A 16,860-nucleotide genomic window follows, 5' to 3' on the forward strand; every position below is an offset into this window, starting at 1 on the left:
GTTGAGAAAATATTCTCTAAGTTATAATGTCAGATTTCTCACCATAATGACTTAGGTGGACCAGGTATGTAAAATGTGAAAAAATCACCATAGGGGTCATGCTACTGTACAATGTCGTACATAACCTGAATGATTTAAGTAATCACAGATCTCAGTGTATATAATGGTGTGTGTTTGAAATTAAGTGTCATTAAAGTACAGTGGTACCTCGGTTCTCAAACTCACTAGAAGTCGAATTTCTTGAAAGTCGAACAAACCAGTTTGACCTAGAACTCGATCTGAATATCAGAAGTCGAACCATGAACGCTGACCTAATATAAATTGTACGCGCCAGGAAATGAGTCACACGGCACGTCTCTGAGCGGAAACAAAAGGTAACGCTTCAGTGTCAGCCTCGCATTTGCTGTAGTATCAGCGCTTGTTGGTGATAATGCTATTCTATTGAAAATATTGTATCAGGTAATACACTGTACTTTATATAATTTTGTTAGCCATTGCTCACCAAAAAGTTACGTAACATTGTACAAATGTTGCAACCTAAAAGTTTGCTATTCACGGCCAAATTAACGAATACAGAATAATAATAAAAATAAACAATGGACCGGATTCAAAGTTTTTATTGTCATGTACAGACTACAATGCAATTCTTACTTGAATGCCTTCTTTACAGATTGAATGATTAACCAAATAAAGCAGCGCAACATTACAGTAACTAACAATAAATAAACCACTAACTTACATGTACTATTAGAGCATTTATGTAATTTATTTAAACTTTATTTTACCAGGTAAATTAACTGAAAACCAGTTCTTCGCTTTACGTGATATTCGGGAGAAATAGCAGATTATGCATCGGAACTGCCTGGGATACAAACGTCATGCATGTAACTAAACTCTTCAGCCAATAAGGGCAAAGGTGTGTCGTCACAGAGGCGGTTTCAGTTTGTGCAGCCGGGTGAGAGGTCGCAATGCATCTAACCGTAATGCACTGCGTCAGGATCAGAATGCGTTGCTTTAAGCTAGCGCTGTAAGCAAGTCGAACGCACCCAATGACCGGACTGGGGAAACAAACTGAAACGCGGACGTAATACAGAGGACTAATGACAACAACCAGAAACAGCTGATCACCTGGGGATCCCACACGATCGGGGCAGGACAGGGGTAATGTTGGGATAAGATCTTTATCGTTTTGGAAGCCATTAAGAAAAAATGCTCTTCTTCTTTTATCCTGTTCATTATGTGTTTAAATGCTAAAAAAAAAAAAAAAAAAAAACATATTTAGGTATAATTTTGGGGGGCCGGGAACCAATTAATTGGTTTTCCATTATTTCTTATGGGGAAAATTTGATCAGAACTCGAACTTTTTAGGATTCGATCCGGAGTCCGGAACGGATTAAGTTCGAGAACCGAGGTACCACTGTATTAATAATGCATTTCGGTTTCCTCTTCCCGCTTGTGGCAGGTGTGGTTCAATAACAAGGGCTGGCATTCCATGGGCTCCTTCCTGAACGTGGCCAACAATGCCATCCTCAGGGCAAACCTGCCACTAAGCGCCAACCCGGCAGATTACGGCATCACCGCTATCAACCACCCGCTCAACCTGACCAAGGAACAGCTGTCTGAAGTCACTGTGTGAGTGTCCGACCCTCTTTTAAGTATCCAACGCTGGAATTGCTCTCTGGAGCATGTTTGGCTGCTTTTGCACCTGAATATCTATGCCTGAGTCTCATGAGTTCACTGTGCTTCCTCCATCCCACAGGCTAACGACGTCTGTGGACGCAGTGGTAGCCATCTGTGTGATCTTTGCCATGTCCTTCATCCCAGCCAGCTTTGTACTCTATCTGATCCAGGAGAGGGTGACCAAAGCCAAGCACCTTCAGTTTGTCAGTGGAGTCAGTCCCCTGGTCTACTGGGTGGCTAATTTCTTCTGGGACATGGTCAGTTATTGCGACGCATTTTCATTTGTTGCACATCGCAAGCGATTTTGCTCGCATTCGACGCTGCTCTCTTCCTTTCTTCACAGCTGAACTATTCGCTGAGTACTGCTGTGGTCGTCAGCATCTTCATAGGCTTCGATAAGAAGTGCTACACCTCTCCAACCAACCTCCCCGCCCTTGTGTCTCTGCTTTTGTTGTATGGGTATGTCACTGCAATGTTACTGCCAACATTGTTTTGTTGGTCCAAGATGAGATGATTAGTAATACGTAGAAATCACAGATCATTTGAGATTTTCAGGTACTGCAGCCTGTATCTGATGCCAGTTCTTAAATGTAGCTGAACCGTCCCCCCCCCCAGGTGGTCGGTGACGCCGATGATGTACCCCATGTCCTACATCTTCAACATCCCCAGCACAGCCTACGTCTCACTGTCCTGCATCAACCTGTTCATTGGCATCAACAGCAGTGCTATCACCTTCATACTGGAGCTGTTCGAGAACAACCAGGTACAGGGCAGCTATCCCACAATGCATTTCTTAATCAGTCAGTTGACTTCCTGGTTGGGTGACAATCAGTTCCATAGCTTATCTATATGCTGGTTTTTAATAATATTTAAATGTAATATTTGATAGCTTTTAATAATCCCCTTGGGGAAATTACCTTCTTACATACCCTTTCTTGCAAGCTTGTCCATGAAGGGCAGCCACGCAAAGCAGCTCCCCCAGAGCTGGGGGTTAAGGGCCTCGGCCAAGGCTGGGTTTGAACCAGCAACCTTCAGGTCGCACACGGAGGCTTAGCCAGCTGAGGCACACACCGATCACCACGCTGGCGTTTGTCTGATGTCGGGGTCCCCGCAGTGGATGTCCTCAGGTCGTGCCTTGTGATTTAGAGTTCTCACAGAAAGTCCTGGGTCACTTGCTTAAGTCAGTATATTGCAAATTTATTAGTTTTATAACAAAAGTCATTACTTTATTTATTTGTTTACAGACAATATATATCACATTAAAAACAACCAGTAGTTTTAAGTAAGTAGTATTAAATTGAAACCCAAACTATAGTTTTAAAAGAGCTGTTCTGAATATAAAAAGTTCATTAGTAACACCTTTGCAATAATAAAAAACACCAAACATTTGTGTTTAGTATCCCGTTGAGTGCCAGTGACTACAATTGCAATTAAGTAATTAAACAAAATGGCAAGAACAGAACTGAGTGTCACCACACAGTAGCTGAGGTGGTGAAGGGGCAAGGGTGGAGGCCGGCCCCATGGTGATGTGGTTAGCACACCCCAGGACCAGGGCTCAAATCCACATCACCAGCGAGCCCCCAGTCCAAAAGGGCAGACACCCCCAAACCTGAGCAAGACAGGCCAACACCTCCATCCCAAGCTGCCCCACAACAGACATGACAGGTGACTATAGGCCAGACTGACCTTAGCCAGGACATCAGCCCCCCCCCCTACACTGTAACTTAAAAAAACACTTTATGACATGAAAAATTTACACTTCGATACCAATTTTACCCCACCAAGATGCACAGCTCAACACAACATCCTAGTTGGTCTCCCATCCAAACACTAATCAGGCCAAAACCTGCTTGGTTTCAGAGAGAACTACAGGTGACACAGCTACTGACAAACAAAGGTGGAGGATAGGTGCAGATATCTTAAACAACATTTTTATATAATTTAGGAAGGATTCAAACGACTGTCTATGAGCACTGTTGGTGGGTATCAACATGCAGCATTGGGGTGAGTGTGTCCTTATCAGAGGCAGATAGTTCAGGTCCAGAAAGTAAAAATCCAGACCAAGATTTCTGTTTCAACCAACTGGCTGAGTACAGTGTCACAGGATGTGTTCGACTTGGACTTAGGTCTGTCAGCAGCTGACGTGACGTAGAGCGTGATCTGCCGGCGGCTGCAGGGGTGGAGTATAAACTGACTGCAGCCAAGTCGGACAACTTCTACTCCTCGTAGTCTGCGAGATCTGACTGCAATGGCCGCACTGCCAGAAGGGTGTAGATAAATCTATACAAATATCACCTGCGTGCACATTACTTCTTTTACAATAACCAACTGTTGATGATGATCCAAACTGTTAGCAGTGGAAAAAAACTGTTGTGTATAGTGACCCTGTGTAAAAAGATAGCTGCCAGGAAAAAGATCAAATACATGTATTTCATGGAGTCATAGTTTTTATTGTCATGTACAGATTACAATGCAATTCTTACTTGAATGCCTTCTTCACAGACTGGACGATTAACCAAATAAAACAGCGCAACATTACAGTAACTAATAATAAATAAACCACTAAGTTACATGTACTATTAGAGCATTTATGTCATTTATTTAAACTTTATTTTACCAGGTAAATTAACTGAAAACCAGTTCTCACTGCTTTACGTGATATTCGGGAGAAATAGCAGATTACGCATCGGAACTGCCTGAGAGACAAACGTCATGCGTGTAACTAAACTCTTCAGCCAATAAGGGCAAAGTTGTGTCGTCACAGAGGCGGTTCCAGTTTGTGCAGCCAACTGAGAGGTGCTGCACGATCTGTTTTAAATCGTCTTGCTCTCGTGAGGTTTTTGTACCATGTGACATGGTGACGTTTTGCAGCGCCGGCTGAAGTCGGACAAAAAAATCTAACCATGATGCATTGCGTCAGGACCAGAAACGCACCCACAGTCACTGAAAACTCAACTGGTTGGTCAAAAGAAAAGCATGGGCTGGATTTGCACTTTCTGGACCTGGAATGTCTACCTCTGTTCCTCATGCTTCTCTTTAGGCCCTACTCAAGTTCAACGAGCTGCTGAAGAAGGCACTGCTGCTGTTTCCCCATTTCTGCCTGGGCCGCGGTCTGATCGACATGGCCATGAACCAGGCCGTGACCGACGTCTACGCCCGCTTCGGTGACTCTGCCAATGTCTAAGTGCTCTTTAAGACATTTATCTGGGGGGATTTCTGGAGTAAGGCTCAGCAAGGTGCTGCAGTGGTTAGCCTCACACCTGTGTGCAGTATTCCAGTGTCTACCATGACTCCAGGTGTGTGGAGTTTGCATGTTCGCCCCAGTGTCGTTGTGGGTTTTCCTCTGGGTTCTCCGTTCCCCCCCCCCAGTCCAAAAACACACAGGTGAAATGGATTTACCAAATTGCCCCTAGGTATGCATGTGCAAGTGAAGTGTGCCCTCTGAGGCCACCCCCCCTCCCTCAACCCTGAACAGGAATAGTGCTTATAGAGAATGGATGGATACTCCTTGCACATATTATGCTATATGCAGCATAGGATAGCTTCAATGTTATTGAAGTTTTTGCCTTTTAAATTTTTTTGCATGTTACTACATGGTTTGCACCTCCTCCCAGGGGAAGAACATAGTCCTAATCCCTTCCGATGGGATTTTGTGGGAAAGAACCTGGTGTTCATGGCAGTGGAAGGCCTTGCATACTCCACCTTAAATATCCTGATCCAGTACCGCTTCTACCTCGATCACTGGTGAGTGACGGGGGCCTGAGGTGTTTTAGCTGTCTAAACGGATGCCCGCTCTCTGTCGGTTTTTCCATTTTCAGGCCCTGCTGTTTTGTATTATAGAAACAAACCAGAATATACAAAAAGCATATCTGTTTTAGCAGTGACTTCTTCAGCTAGATCTACAGTGATTAGCTCAATGTAAAGTGTTTATTGCAGTAGTCTAATATGCCACAGCTCCATAGGTAAGTGCAACAAATTCTTTATTCAATGGATTTTTTATTGCATTAAGATTAATGGCCTAGCTTGGCCACATTTGATGAAGGTAAAGAAGTCCTGATCACGTTGGATTTGTGTACTTATATTAAGATTATTGGGACACTAGACTGTGGTATTAGCTCTACTGTGGCAAATTATTTTAGCTAAGCTACCCTGTTACCCATCATTTTATCTTTCATTACACCCTCATTTTTTCCCCTCTGCCAATGAACACAAATGTAGCCCAGCTCATCTTTGTTTGTGTTTTAAACTCAGAGGCAAGCAGCAAGAAAAGACCTTTGTTACGTTACAGGTGTTTGGAATGATATTTCATTGTCTAGGTTGTCAGACCTCAAGGGACCAATCGAAATAGACGAAGATGATGATGTCACCCAAGAGCGGGAGAGGCTTCATACTGGCAGGAGCAAGAATGACATCCTACAGATGAAGGACCTGTGCAAGGTGAGACTCCAAGGGTTATGGTTGGGCTTGGGGTAAAAGTTAATTCCCGATGCCCCCCCCCCCCCCCTGTATTGACTCATATCCACCTCTGACCTCCCTGCAGACCTACATGGGCCAGACGAGGCCGGCAGTGGATGGCATATGCCTGGGCGTACCTGCAGGGGAGGTACCTACCTCACTTTCTATACCTCTTTTCAACAAACACAGTTTCCGTAATCATGCCCTGCTGTACTAATGGTTGAGGACAACAAATTTAATCCATTTTTTTCTTAGCAGCCAGCAATTTTTAAAAAAGTGTGGATTACATCATTAAAAGCCTTAACAATAAAAATGGAAAATAGATGCCTGTGTGTGTGTATATTACCACAGTTCTTATTTATAGCCCCTTCATTCACATTCACAGCACCGTGCTCATCCCATGCTCCAGTGACGTCATTCCGGAGGTACCATACTCCTCCTCAAAACCCCCTGTGATGTTCTCAATCTTCCTCCCAGTGTTTTGGTCTCCTCGGCGTTAACGGAGCCGGGAAGACAACCACCTTCAAGATGCTGACGGGAGACACGGATGTCAGCTCTGGGGACGCTTCCGTCGCCGGTTACAGGTAGCAGGCAGTGTGGATGGTCGGCACCAATCTCAACATAAGTTTGGCCACAGGCTGAGTTTTCCTCTGAACTGGAACTTCACCATGGTGTCACTTCCTAAGTGACGCTAAACTGTGCCGACTCAATATAGAACCAAGCACCCTGATGCTTATCCCTGCTGTCTCCTCATCCCTCAGCATTCTGACCAACATCCTTGACGTCCACCAGAACATGGGCTACTGTCCCCAGTTTGACGCCATCGACGAGCTCCTGACTGGACGGGAGCACCTCCATCTCTACGCTCGCCTCCGTGGGGTGCCCGAGTCTGAGATTGGCAGGGTGAGCAGGACCTCCAGACCCACCTTGCACCACATACAGCTGTATATTACAGGTGTCGGCCTACTTCAAGTCATGTCCCATAGCCAGACATAAATTTGTATCCACCTATTGCTGAGCAGTGCAGGACTAAACATTAGGGCTGACATAGGCAACAGCTTGGGGCACCATCTTCTGAGAGGGTGCTGACTCAGCAAGCCGACTATTCCTCTCCTTCAGTAGGGGGCACTGGCGGTGAAATTGGCCTAGGGCACCACAGGGGCTTTCTCAGAGAGTCTGAGAAGTAACTACATCCATTTCTGCTAATTCTGGCTGTCCTCTAGGTGGCAGAGTGGGCTGTCCAGAAACTGGGTCTGTCTAAGTATGCAGAGTGCAACGCCGGTACCTACAGCGGTGGAAACAAGCGCAAGCTCTCGACGGCTATAGCCATGATCGGCTGCCCATCTCTGGTCCTGCTGGTGAGCAGGTTTCATGTAACCCAGGGGTGTCAGACTCCAGTCCTGGGGGGCCAGAGCCCTACACAGTTTTTGGTTTACCTTCATTTAACACACCTGATTCAACTCCTTGTGCTAATTACCACAGAGCTCATAAGCTAAATCGTTTGTGATGGAACAGGGAAAGAGCTAAGCTACACAGGGCTCCGGCCCTCCAGGATCAAGCGTGGGGTCGCTTCATTACAGGGGGCAGGGAAACACCCCCAATCTAAGTGTTCTGCTTAGCTGATCTGCGTATTGGTGTAGCTAAGGCAGTGTATGGCTCAGCGGGTGTCGGGTAGGGTAGGACCTCTACAAAGACAAGGGAGGGAAAAATCACCTAGTAACCAAGTTCCCATGACAGACTTTCTAACAGTACCTTAGGACAGTGTTCCCCAAACCAGTCCTCGGGGCACACTGAACATATGCACATTTTTGTTTTATCCCAGATTTCACAGCTTGGTCCTTGATCAAGATCAAGCTCCAGGAACTGACTCCTTTCTCAGTTGTTTGTTGCTTTGGACAAAAGTATCTGCTAATATAGGTAAACTTCTAGCATCGCACAGACTGTTACAACACGGTATCATGTGTGTATAACTTAAGGATGAGCCTACCACCGGCATGGATCCACACTCCCGTCGCTTCCTGTGGAACTCCATCTTGAGTGTCATTCAGGATCGGCGAGCTGTGGTCCTCACATCTCACAGGCAAGTCGCCCACACCACCCTCGTGTCTCTCAGGCGTGTAACTCAGCTGTTTTCGCAGGTTAATTGAGCCACTCTCTCGCCCTTTGCAAACGGCAATGAAAGAAACAGGCTGGAGTCGACGGCATCGTTGGCGATGCCGAGTGTCTTTCTCGTGTATTTCAGTTCATAACTCGCTGAAATCTTATTATAGAAACGTGAAAAAAACGCTGACTAAATCTGTAATCTGTCGTCTTTTCAAATTGTCCATTGTCGGAAGTATTAAATTTGATAAAATTAGCTTAAATCGGCAAAAAATTAACCCATGTCACCTTACTTTGTTTTACCTGCATCGGAGGCGTGTAGTACCGCTGTCACCCGAAGATCGCTATTCACATTCTAAATAGCCGCGTTAGCGCGTATTCAGATCGCATTCGCATGGTAATTTGATGAACAGCGCAACGGTGAAACGCGATCCAGATACATCCCCATCAGCGCCATAAAAGGGGGGTGGGGGGAACGTGGCTCATTCATACACATGAAAGTTGCTACATATTCATTGAAAGGAGCTAGAAATAGTGACATGAATTCGGTTTTTCTAATTTATTTATCCAACTGAATGTTGCAACTACACCGTTTAGTCATCTTCATGTAGCCAAGACTTTGTTGATCAGATATCTTGGATCAAAACAAGCTGCCAGCATTAGTACTATGTACTTTTATAATGTGTCTGCAATTGTTCCAAACTGCATTTTGCAATGTCTATACTTTGATGTAAAATTACAAACTTGATATAAATCTGACATATTTACAAAGTACACTAAGATAAAGATGAGTTTAATGCCAAAACAAATATATAAGAAATTATTTATTTGCCATGAATTAAGTTTATGATATTTGAAGAAATGTGTGATCATGTTCCAGTCAGTGAAAGTGTGTTTCCTACCCCTAGACCCCAGAGGGTTAAACATCAACCTCAGCTGCGTTTCAAGGGCCACTTAAGTCAGGAGTGTCCAATCTCATCCGCAAAGGGCCGCTGTGTATGCGGGTTTTCTCTGCAACTCCCTAATTAGAGGACTGATTGGCTGAAGAGTCCTCACACCTGGCTTTGAACAGCTGACCTAAAGATTATCCCAAAAACCTGCATACACACCGGCCCTTTGCGGATAAGATTGGCCACCCCTGACTTAAGCCGTTCTTTAATAGGCATCTGGTCATATGCCTGTGAAATATCCGTAAGGCTGCCTGGCTTCCAGAGCATGCTGTGTGTGTGGGTGCTTGGTGGGATGCTGTCTCAGTTCTAACAGTAGCCTTTCCTCCTCTCTGCGCTCTGCTAAGCATGGAGGAATGTGAGGCGCTCTGCACCCGCCTGGCTATCATGGTCAATGGGACCTTCAAATGTCTCGGCACAATCCAGCACCTAAAATACAAGTAAGTCCATTGGCCGGCTAAGCACACAGAAATAGACGCTCCTCTACTTACAAACTTTCAAGCTATACGAATGAAGAGGACTGTAAGTCCAAATTGCGTTCATTGGGCTCCCGTTTCCTATTGTGACGGCCCTGACCCGGGTAAAATGCCCCAAGCTGTCGAGCAGCTAAGGTGGACCCATAGTAACACTCAAGTGACATCATGGTACTTGGTATAACATGGTTTTATTGACTAGTTAAATGTATGGATTGAAGTGAAGAACAGGTTAGTTCTGCATATGTCTATCTAACTTACCAGGGAAAGTGCAACCAGCAAAAGAGTCCCATGGGAAACGTGGATGTTTTATGGGGAACCAAGAAAATTGGACTTCAATATGGAAGGGGATATTTTGTTTGGTGTGATGGTAGGGGATTACGTGGTAAAATAAAATGTTGAATTTTGGTAGTTAAGTAAACTATGTGGATTATGCTTTTAAGAAAAAAAGATGTTAAGAGGTGATGGGTTGTGCTTGTTTAATGTCTAGTAAACCGTGTTCCTCACCCTTTTGAGGTTGTGATGGTGCTGGACACCATTATATAGGGAGGTTTGGTTTAAGGTATAAAAAGGAAAGGGCTGCCCATAGTTTGGTGTTGTTAAGTGTGCAGATACATCCCTCCTTTATTTTTTTTTCCTCCCTCCATTTTTCCCCCTTTTTGTGCGTTCGGTTCTTCAAGAAGGAGGCATGGAATCTTGTTTTTTGTAATAAAAGAAATGTATTTTTGGAGTCCCGCCTGCTGTCCTCCTGTCTTTGGTGGCCGACCCCATGGGTTTTGCCGGTGCTCTCGCTCAGGCCATCACACCTTTCTGCAACATCAGTTTGTTTTTCTGTGCGCTAATTCCGACTAGTTTGACTTCTAGCTGCTACTCCCGCTGCGCAGTTGTTAAATGTCGACTTTTGGACATTTCAAGTTATGAACGGCTGTTCGGAATGTAACTCATTCGTAAGTAGAGGAGTGTCTGTATAGGTTAATGCTTCTAGTACAGTCTGGCTCACCAAATCCAAGCAGCATGTGGCTTCCTCAGTTAGCTAAATGACATTTATAATTAGAAGTAGTCTTTAAAACGGTGTCTCTCATCCTAGTCCTTGGGGACCCCGCACCACATTTCTGCTCTCTCCCAGTGCCCAACACCTCTATACAAAGTACTAGGTGTTCTTCATTGGCTGGGAGCACACTAGGTGCTCTTGATTGGCTGGGAGCACACTTGGTGTTCTTGATTGGCTGGGAGCACAAATGTGGTCTATCTAGGGCAGGGCTCCCCAGTTCTGGTCTTGGAGGGAAAGAGTCCAACACAGTTTGTAGATTTCCTGCTCAAACACATCTTAGTCAGCTGATTGCCCGGTTTATTAGGTGTGTCTGAGCAGCTGAAATCTGCACTTGGACTCTTGCCCTCCAGGACTGAAACGGGGAAATCCAAATCTAGGGCTTCCTGAGGACTGAGATGAGAAACACTGTTTTAAAAATACATAAGCAGGTTCAGATTTGAGGCTTGTATCTCCTGTGGGAGCTGCTCCTCCATGTTCACATGCGCCCACATTGCCCGGTGGACAGGTTCGGTGACGGCTACGTGGTCACCATGAAGATCAGGCCCGGCAGTGCTGGGGTGAGCCCGGACCTCCGGCCGGCTGAAGCCTTCATGGAGAGCAGCTTCCCGGGCTGCGTGCAGAGAGAGAAGCACCACAGCACGCTGCAGTACGAGGTCCCCGTCTGCTCGCTGGCCCGCATCTTCCAGCTGGTGCTGACCAACAAGGAGAAGCTCAACATCGAGGACTACTCAGTCTCCCAGACGACGCTTGACCAGGTACGATAACGTCACTGAACGGGTACCGCCAGTCATTCATCTCTCCGGATTTTCCACCTTTGAGAACCGTTCTCCATTAGGGCCAGCATGTGGCTTAGTGGATTACGACACTATGCCCATGATCAGAAGGTCATCGGTTCAGATCTCAGGGACAGCAGAATGATTTCACCACTGAGCGAGGTCCTTAACCACCAACTGCTCCTGCTTTCACAACTTTGGATAAAGTGTCCGCTCAATAATTGTTAACATGCCCCCCTCTAGTCTGTTTACTCAAAGCTATCTGTATGCGTAGGGGGTTCTTTAATTTAAGTTCTACTTTCTTTGTTTTTTTGGGTACAAACTGCAGGTTTTTGTAAACTTCGCCAAACAGCAGCAGTTGGGAGAGGAGGATAACCTGGTGTTACACCCACGGGCAGCCGGGGGGCGCCGAGGGACAAAGATCACTCCGCTCAAAGGAAAGACATCCCGAAGGGGAAGAATAGTTAGGAATAATGACTAAATGTTATCAGAGGTATAGGACCCCTGCAGAGATGGGAAAGGCCCTCAGCGAGGAAACATCTGTAACGAAAAACTACGTTTATTATTTATTTTTAACTTTATTTTTTTCTCAGTCTACATGAGTACTTGTCTGTCCTTGTTAATTGACAGCGCGAGTGTTATCGATAGCTGCGGGTGTCGCGCGACCGGCGTTTCTGTCCGCGTACTTTCGCATCAAACACCCGCGGGGTAATATTATCTAACGCCGGTAATATTGTAGCACACTTGAATAAATTAATACTCCGTGTGGCGTTTGTCCTTTTTCCTTTTATTGCAAAATCTGCAATCACATAGCCTACAAACAGTTAGCGGGTTAGCAGCGTGGATGCCCGCGTGTGAACGCTACTTTGGCTGCGTTTAGTCTGAGCCAAAATGCTGCGCCAAATAAACATGGAACACATCCACACCAATTAACCAACCATCCATTGCCTGAAAATATCTAGTACACTAATACAAGCTAGGTTACTAACTATTCCTCCAGCCATTCACCACCGTCACTAGATGCATTTTATGCGAACGCCATTAAGCCGATTCCGCCTTTATACGGTACAAGTTTCACATACGCTTCCTTTTAAAATAAGAAAACATTACTCGCTTTCTCACTGTTTACATCTATTACGCCATTCCCCTCGCATATGCTTTTGTGGCTTCTTTGCTTACCTGCAATCACATACAAACAGTTAGCGGGTTAGCAGCGTGGATGCCCGCTTGTGAACGCTACTTTGGCTGCGGGAGTGGTGAGAGGAAAGTACTGTGCGTGAACTGCAAGTTGCGGTGGTAAATTTCTTTCCTTCAGTTCAAAGTGTGGCCAAACATAACAAGTCATCTCAAATATAAATAAAATATTATGGGGGTAGCCTGGGATAGGCATAAAACAGCCAGATCCTTACACTCTCCCCCCCTAGAAGAAATGACATCCCGACATTGATATCACCAATCCACCTTATGCTCATTGCACAGTATTGTCCTGGTGGTCCGAATAGGAGGCAGCAGTCCATATAAAAGTAACACAAGATACACTGCTGTAAGCAGTTCCACATGTGACGTCTGTCTCCTCTTAACGTCACATGGTTGCCGTGAGTGTCATTGTGCACGATAACAGTCCACAGCGGCCTCAGCCATTGGCCAGGATCTCTGTATCTTTCCTGAGAGTAAGGTACTCAGTCCTAGTTCAGTACCATCACATAATGTATGTGGTTTGGTACATCTGTGATGGGTTCTTTCAAATGATCAGTACCATGTAACCAAATGACTGCAACATATCAACTGAACATTAACATTACACTATCCACTCATGTCAGTATCATTTCAAAGTGACAATTAACACCATTAATGCGAAAAGGGAATAAAGTGGGCTGTCCCACTTGATTATAAGTTAACATCTGTTTCGGCTTGCCATTTTGGTTGACATTACATCACATCTTAATGAGCTCAGTTTAAAGCTGCAGGGCCAAAACAATTCCGTTTCTGATTTGATGACAGCTGCTCGCTCTTTCCAGAGGAAGCTGGACATTTTCAAAGAAGATCTTGAAGGAGAGTGTGAACACTTCCCAAAACTGCAGGAACAGATTCAGGGTGAGAGAGATTTTTCTCCCTATCTTGACTTCATTAAGAAGCTGATTGGAAATTTCAGTAACAGGTTCAACAGCTTCTGCCTTGGGCAGCAGCTCCTCCTGCTAATCCAGAATCCTTTCCTCATCAGAGGATTTCCAAAGGAGGCGACTCAGACATTCAAGTGGGCACATGCAGGATCTCTACAGCTTGAGCTCATTCATCTGCAAGGAAATGCTGCATTAAGAGAGCATTTTGAGACTCTGCTACTTTCTGGTTACAGACTATTTCTGAGAGTGTGTTCCCTGGTCTAACCAAAGTAGCACTGCAAGCCTTGACTATGTTTGGATCGACTTACAGCTGTGTCAGCTTTTTCCACTATGAACATGATCAAAAACAAGTACTGTTCTAGGCTCAACAATGAACACCTACATATCTGCATGAGAATGGCACTAACTCCATTCCAACCAAGATCTAAATTACTGGCAGGGCAGCCACATGCCCATTTCTCTCATAAAAAAAAAAAAAGAAGAATTAAAAGAGGAAAGTTCAAAGAAAAATGTTCAAAGCTCTGTTTGCATTTCCCCCCCTAAAAAGCCCTTTTTTCTGAAGATGTGGACTTTTTTACTTGAAAAGTAAGCCCTCAATTGTTTTTAGGCTGGGACCTCCTTATTTTAAGAACAAAGAAGAGAAAATGTTAAGTCAATGTTGTGTTTGCATTTTTTAGTTATTGTTTTCTGAGTTGACTTTTTTACTTGAAGTGTAGGCCTTCAATTCTTCAGGTTGGGACCTCTTTAATTTAAGAGAAAAAGGAGGTATTCCACTCTGCACTTTTAAAATTTATTTTATTCTGAGGTTTCTGTTTTCTTTAATCTGAAATAAAGGCCTTGAATTTATTTGCTATAAGGGGAAGGCTATAAGACACAAGATGACCTTCGGTTCGGACCTTCTACTTGGACGAAATTTAATAACTGGACCTCAGTGACTTTTAATTGATTACCCCTGATCTAAGGTCTTCAGTACAATATCAACCTCTGCATGATCAGAGTGAATTACATTTCCAGTACAAGCACTCTGAATACTGCTAACAAAACCCATAGAGATCAATATATAATCCATTCGGAATGTGGGTGGGAAACAAATGCAGTCTTTTTTTCAAAGGATGCAGTGTTCGCCTAAAATCTAATAGGCTGAGATCCTCCAACATCATATCAGTGACTCTGTGTGTCAGAGGAGTGTCCTGTCTGTCATAAGAGCGCCCTGTCTGTTAGAGGAGTGTCCTGTCTGTCAGAGGAGTGCCCTGTCTGTCATAGGAGTGCCCTGCCTGTCAGAGGAGTGCCCTGCCTGTCAGAGGAGTGTCCTGTCTGTCAGAGGAGTGCCCTGTCTGTCATAGGAGTGCCCTGTCTGTCAGAGGAGTGTCCTGTCTGTCATAGGAGTGCCCTGCCTGTCATAGGAGTGCCCTGCCTGTCAGAGGAGTGTCCTGTCTGTCAGAGGAGTGCCCTGTCTGTCATAGGAGTGCCCTGTCTGTCAGAGGAGTGCCCTGCCTGTCAGAGGAGTGTCCTGTCTGTTAGAGGAGTGCCCTGTCTGTCATAGGAGTGCTCTGTCTGTCAGAGGAGTGCCCTGCCTGTCAGAGGAGTGTCCTGTCTGTCATAGGAGTGCCCTGCCTGTCAGAGGAGTGTCCTGTCTGTCAGAGGAGTGTCCTGTCTGTCAGAGGAGTGTCCTGTCTGTCATAGGAGTGCCTTGCCTGTCAGAGGAGTGTCCTGTCTGTCAGAGGAGTGTCCTGTCTGTCATAGGAGTGCCCTGTCTGTCAGAGGAGTGCCCTGTCTGTCAGAGGGGTGCCCTGTCTGTCCCCAGGGTATCAGTGATTGTGCGTGTCAGAGGAGTGCCCTGTCTGTCATAGGAGTGCCCTGTCTGTCATAGGAGTGCCCTGTCTGTCATAGGAGTGCCCTGTCTGTCAGAGGAGTGCCCTGTCTGTCCCCAGGGTATCAGTGATTGTGCGTGTCAGAGGAGTGCCCTGTCTGTCATAGGAGTGCCCTGTCTGTCAGAGGAGTGTCCTGTCTGTCAGAGGAGTGCCCTGTCTGTCATAGGAGTGCCCTGTCTGTCAGAGGAGTGCCCTGTCTGTCCCCAGGGTATCAGTGATTGTGCGTGTCAGAGGAGTGCCCTGTCTGTCAGAGGAGTGCCCTGTCTGTCATAGGAGTGCCCTGTCTGTCAGAGGAGTGCCCTGTCTGTCCCCAGGGTATCAGTGATTGTGCGTGTCAGAGGAGTGCCCTGTCTGTCAGAGGAGTGCCCTGTCTGTCATAGGAGTGCCCTGTCTGTCATAGGAGTGCCCTGTCTGTCATAGGAGTGCCCTGTCTGTCAGAGGAGTGCCCTGTCTGTCCCCAGGGTACCAGTGATTGTGCGTGTCAGAGGAGTGCCCTGTCTGTCCCCAGGGTACCAGTGATTGTGCGTGTCAGAGGAGTGCTCTACCTGTGCTGAAACTTGATGCAAACAAGCTTGTTCACAGTCAGCTTTAATGTCCCATCTAAAATTAACATACCGATATGAAAGGTTTAGTAACACTGTCACCACCTCCGTAGCCAGGAACCCTTTTACTGTTATGTTATGGTCTAACTATAGACCCAAAGAGACATGCATGCCAGTGGGCTGTAACAGTCATTGTACCATAAATCATAATGTTCTTCACAACGTGACCCTGACAGGGTTCCTGTCTTACTCAGGTGTTACTCCCATGATCACTGTTGTATTTCATTGAGCATAAATATTACTCAATGCTTTCTTTTTGAGAATATGTATTTTTGGAAAATATTGTCACTTCAGCTAGTTAATACAAACTTAGACTCTATTAGAACGACAACAATTGATTCTCCAAGCAGGGATGGGGGGGCGATAAATATTGCTGAGAGTGGAGGGGGTTCCCCACGATAAATTTTGCCAACCGGCTACTGAACATGCATGATAGTGATAAATTATTCTGAGCAGGGAGAGACAGAAACCAAAAAATATAAACTTTATTTAAGAATATTCAGAAAATGGCACTCTATAGATTTCCTGAGTAGCTGAAGCAGCAGCACTAGGTGGCAGCAGAGGACGGCGTTTAAACGGCACCGAAAATCACCACAAAATGGTAAGATTACAGGTGAATTTCTCCCCATACTGTAAATCAGAAAAACAGAAATCTTAGTTTAGGTGGGACATTCTAAAACGCTTAATTTGAAAAAGCTTAATGTGGTTTAATGTACCAAAATAGCGACCAAATATCACCAAATTTCGCACACACACATCTGGTCATAAAGACTTTCACCTGACAAAGA

At 45.3% G+C, this 16,860-nt stretch overlaps 1 protein-coding gene across 4 annotated transcripts in view; it reads left to right on the forward strand.

Annotated features, from left to right (window-relative positions):
* abca4b (ATP-binding cassette, sub-family A (ABC1), member 4b) overlaps positions 1-12,245 on the forward strand; it is a 37,646-nt gene extending 25,401 nt beyond the window's left edge. For 3 of the 4 annotated variants that reach the window (XM_023840280.2, XM_072704079.1, XM_072704080.1), the window contains 15 exons: positions 1,463-1,632; positions 1,760-1,937; positions 2,024-2,139; positions 2,296-2,443; positions 4,721-4,844; positions 5,295-5,424; positions 5,997-6,117; positions 6,221-6,283; positions 6,613-6,719; positions 6,897-7,038; positions 7,359-7,493; positions 8,112-8,215; positions 9,530-9,622; positions 11,212-11,461; positions 11,808-12,245. In XM_023840280.2, the coding sequence (XP_023696048.2) occupies positions 1,463-1,632; positions 1,760-1,937; positions 2,024-2,139; positions 2,296-2,443; positions 4,721-4,844; positions 5,295-5,424; positions 5,997-6,117; positions 6,221-6,283; positions 6,613-6,719; positions 6,897-7,038; positions 7,359-7,493; positions 8,112-8,215; positions 9,530-9,622; positions 11,212-11,461; positions 11,808-11,960 (2,034 nt within the window). In that variant the 3' untranslated portion in view covers positions 11,961-12,245. Of the gene's footprint in view, positions 1-1,462; positions 1,633-1,759; positions 1,938-2,023; positions 2,140-2,295; positions 2,444-4,720; positions 4,845-5,294; positions 5,425-5,996; positions 6,118-6,220; positions 6,284-6,520; positions 6,720-6,896; positions 7,039-7,358; positions 7,494-8,111; positions 8,216-9,529; positions 9,623-11,211; positions 11,462-11,807 lie in introns of those variants that run through there. The other variant, XM_072704081.1, reaches the window with a different exon arrangement.
* Positions 12,246-16,860: the final 4,615 nt, after the last annotated feature.

The sequence above is a fragment of the Paramormyrops kingsleyae genome, chromosome 21 (assembly GCF_048594095.1).
Source record: "Paramormyrops kingsleyae isolate MSU_618 chromosome 21, PKINGS_0.4, whole genome shotgun sequence".
In the NCBI taxonomy this organism is placed as follows: Eukaryota; Metazoa; Chordata; class Actinopteri; order Osteoglossiformes; family Mormyridae; genus Paramormyrops; species Paramormyrops kingsleyae.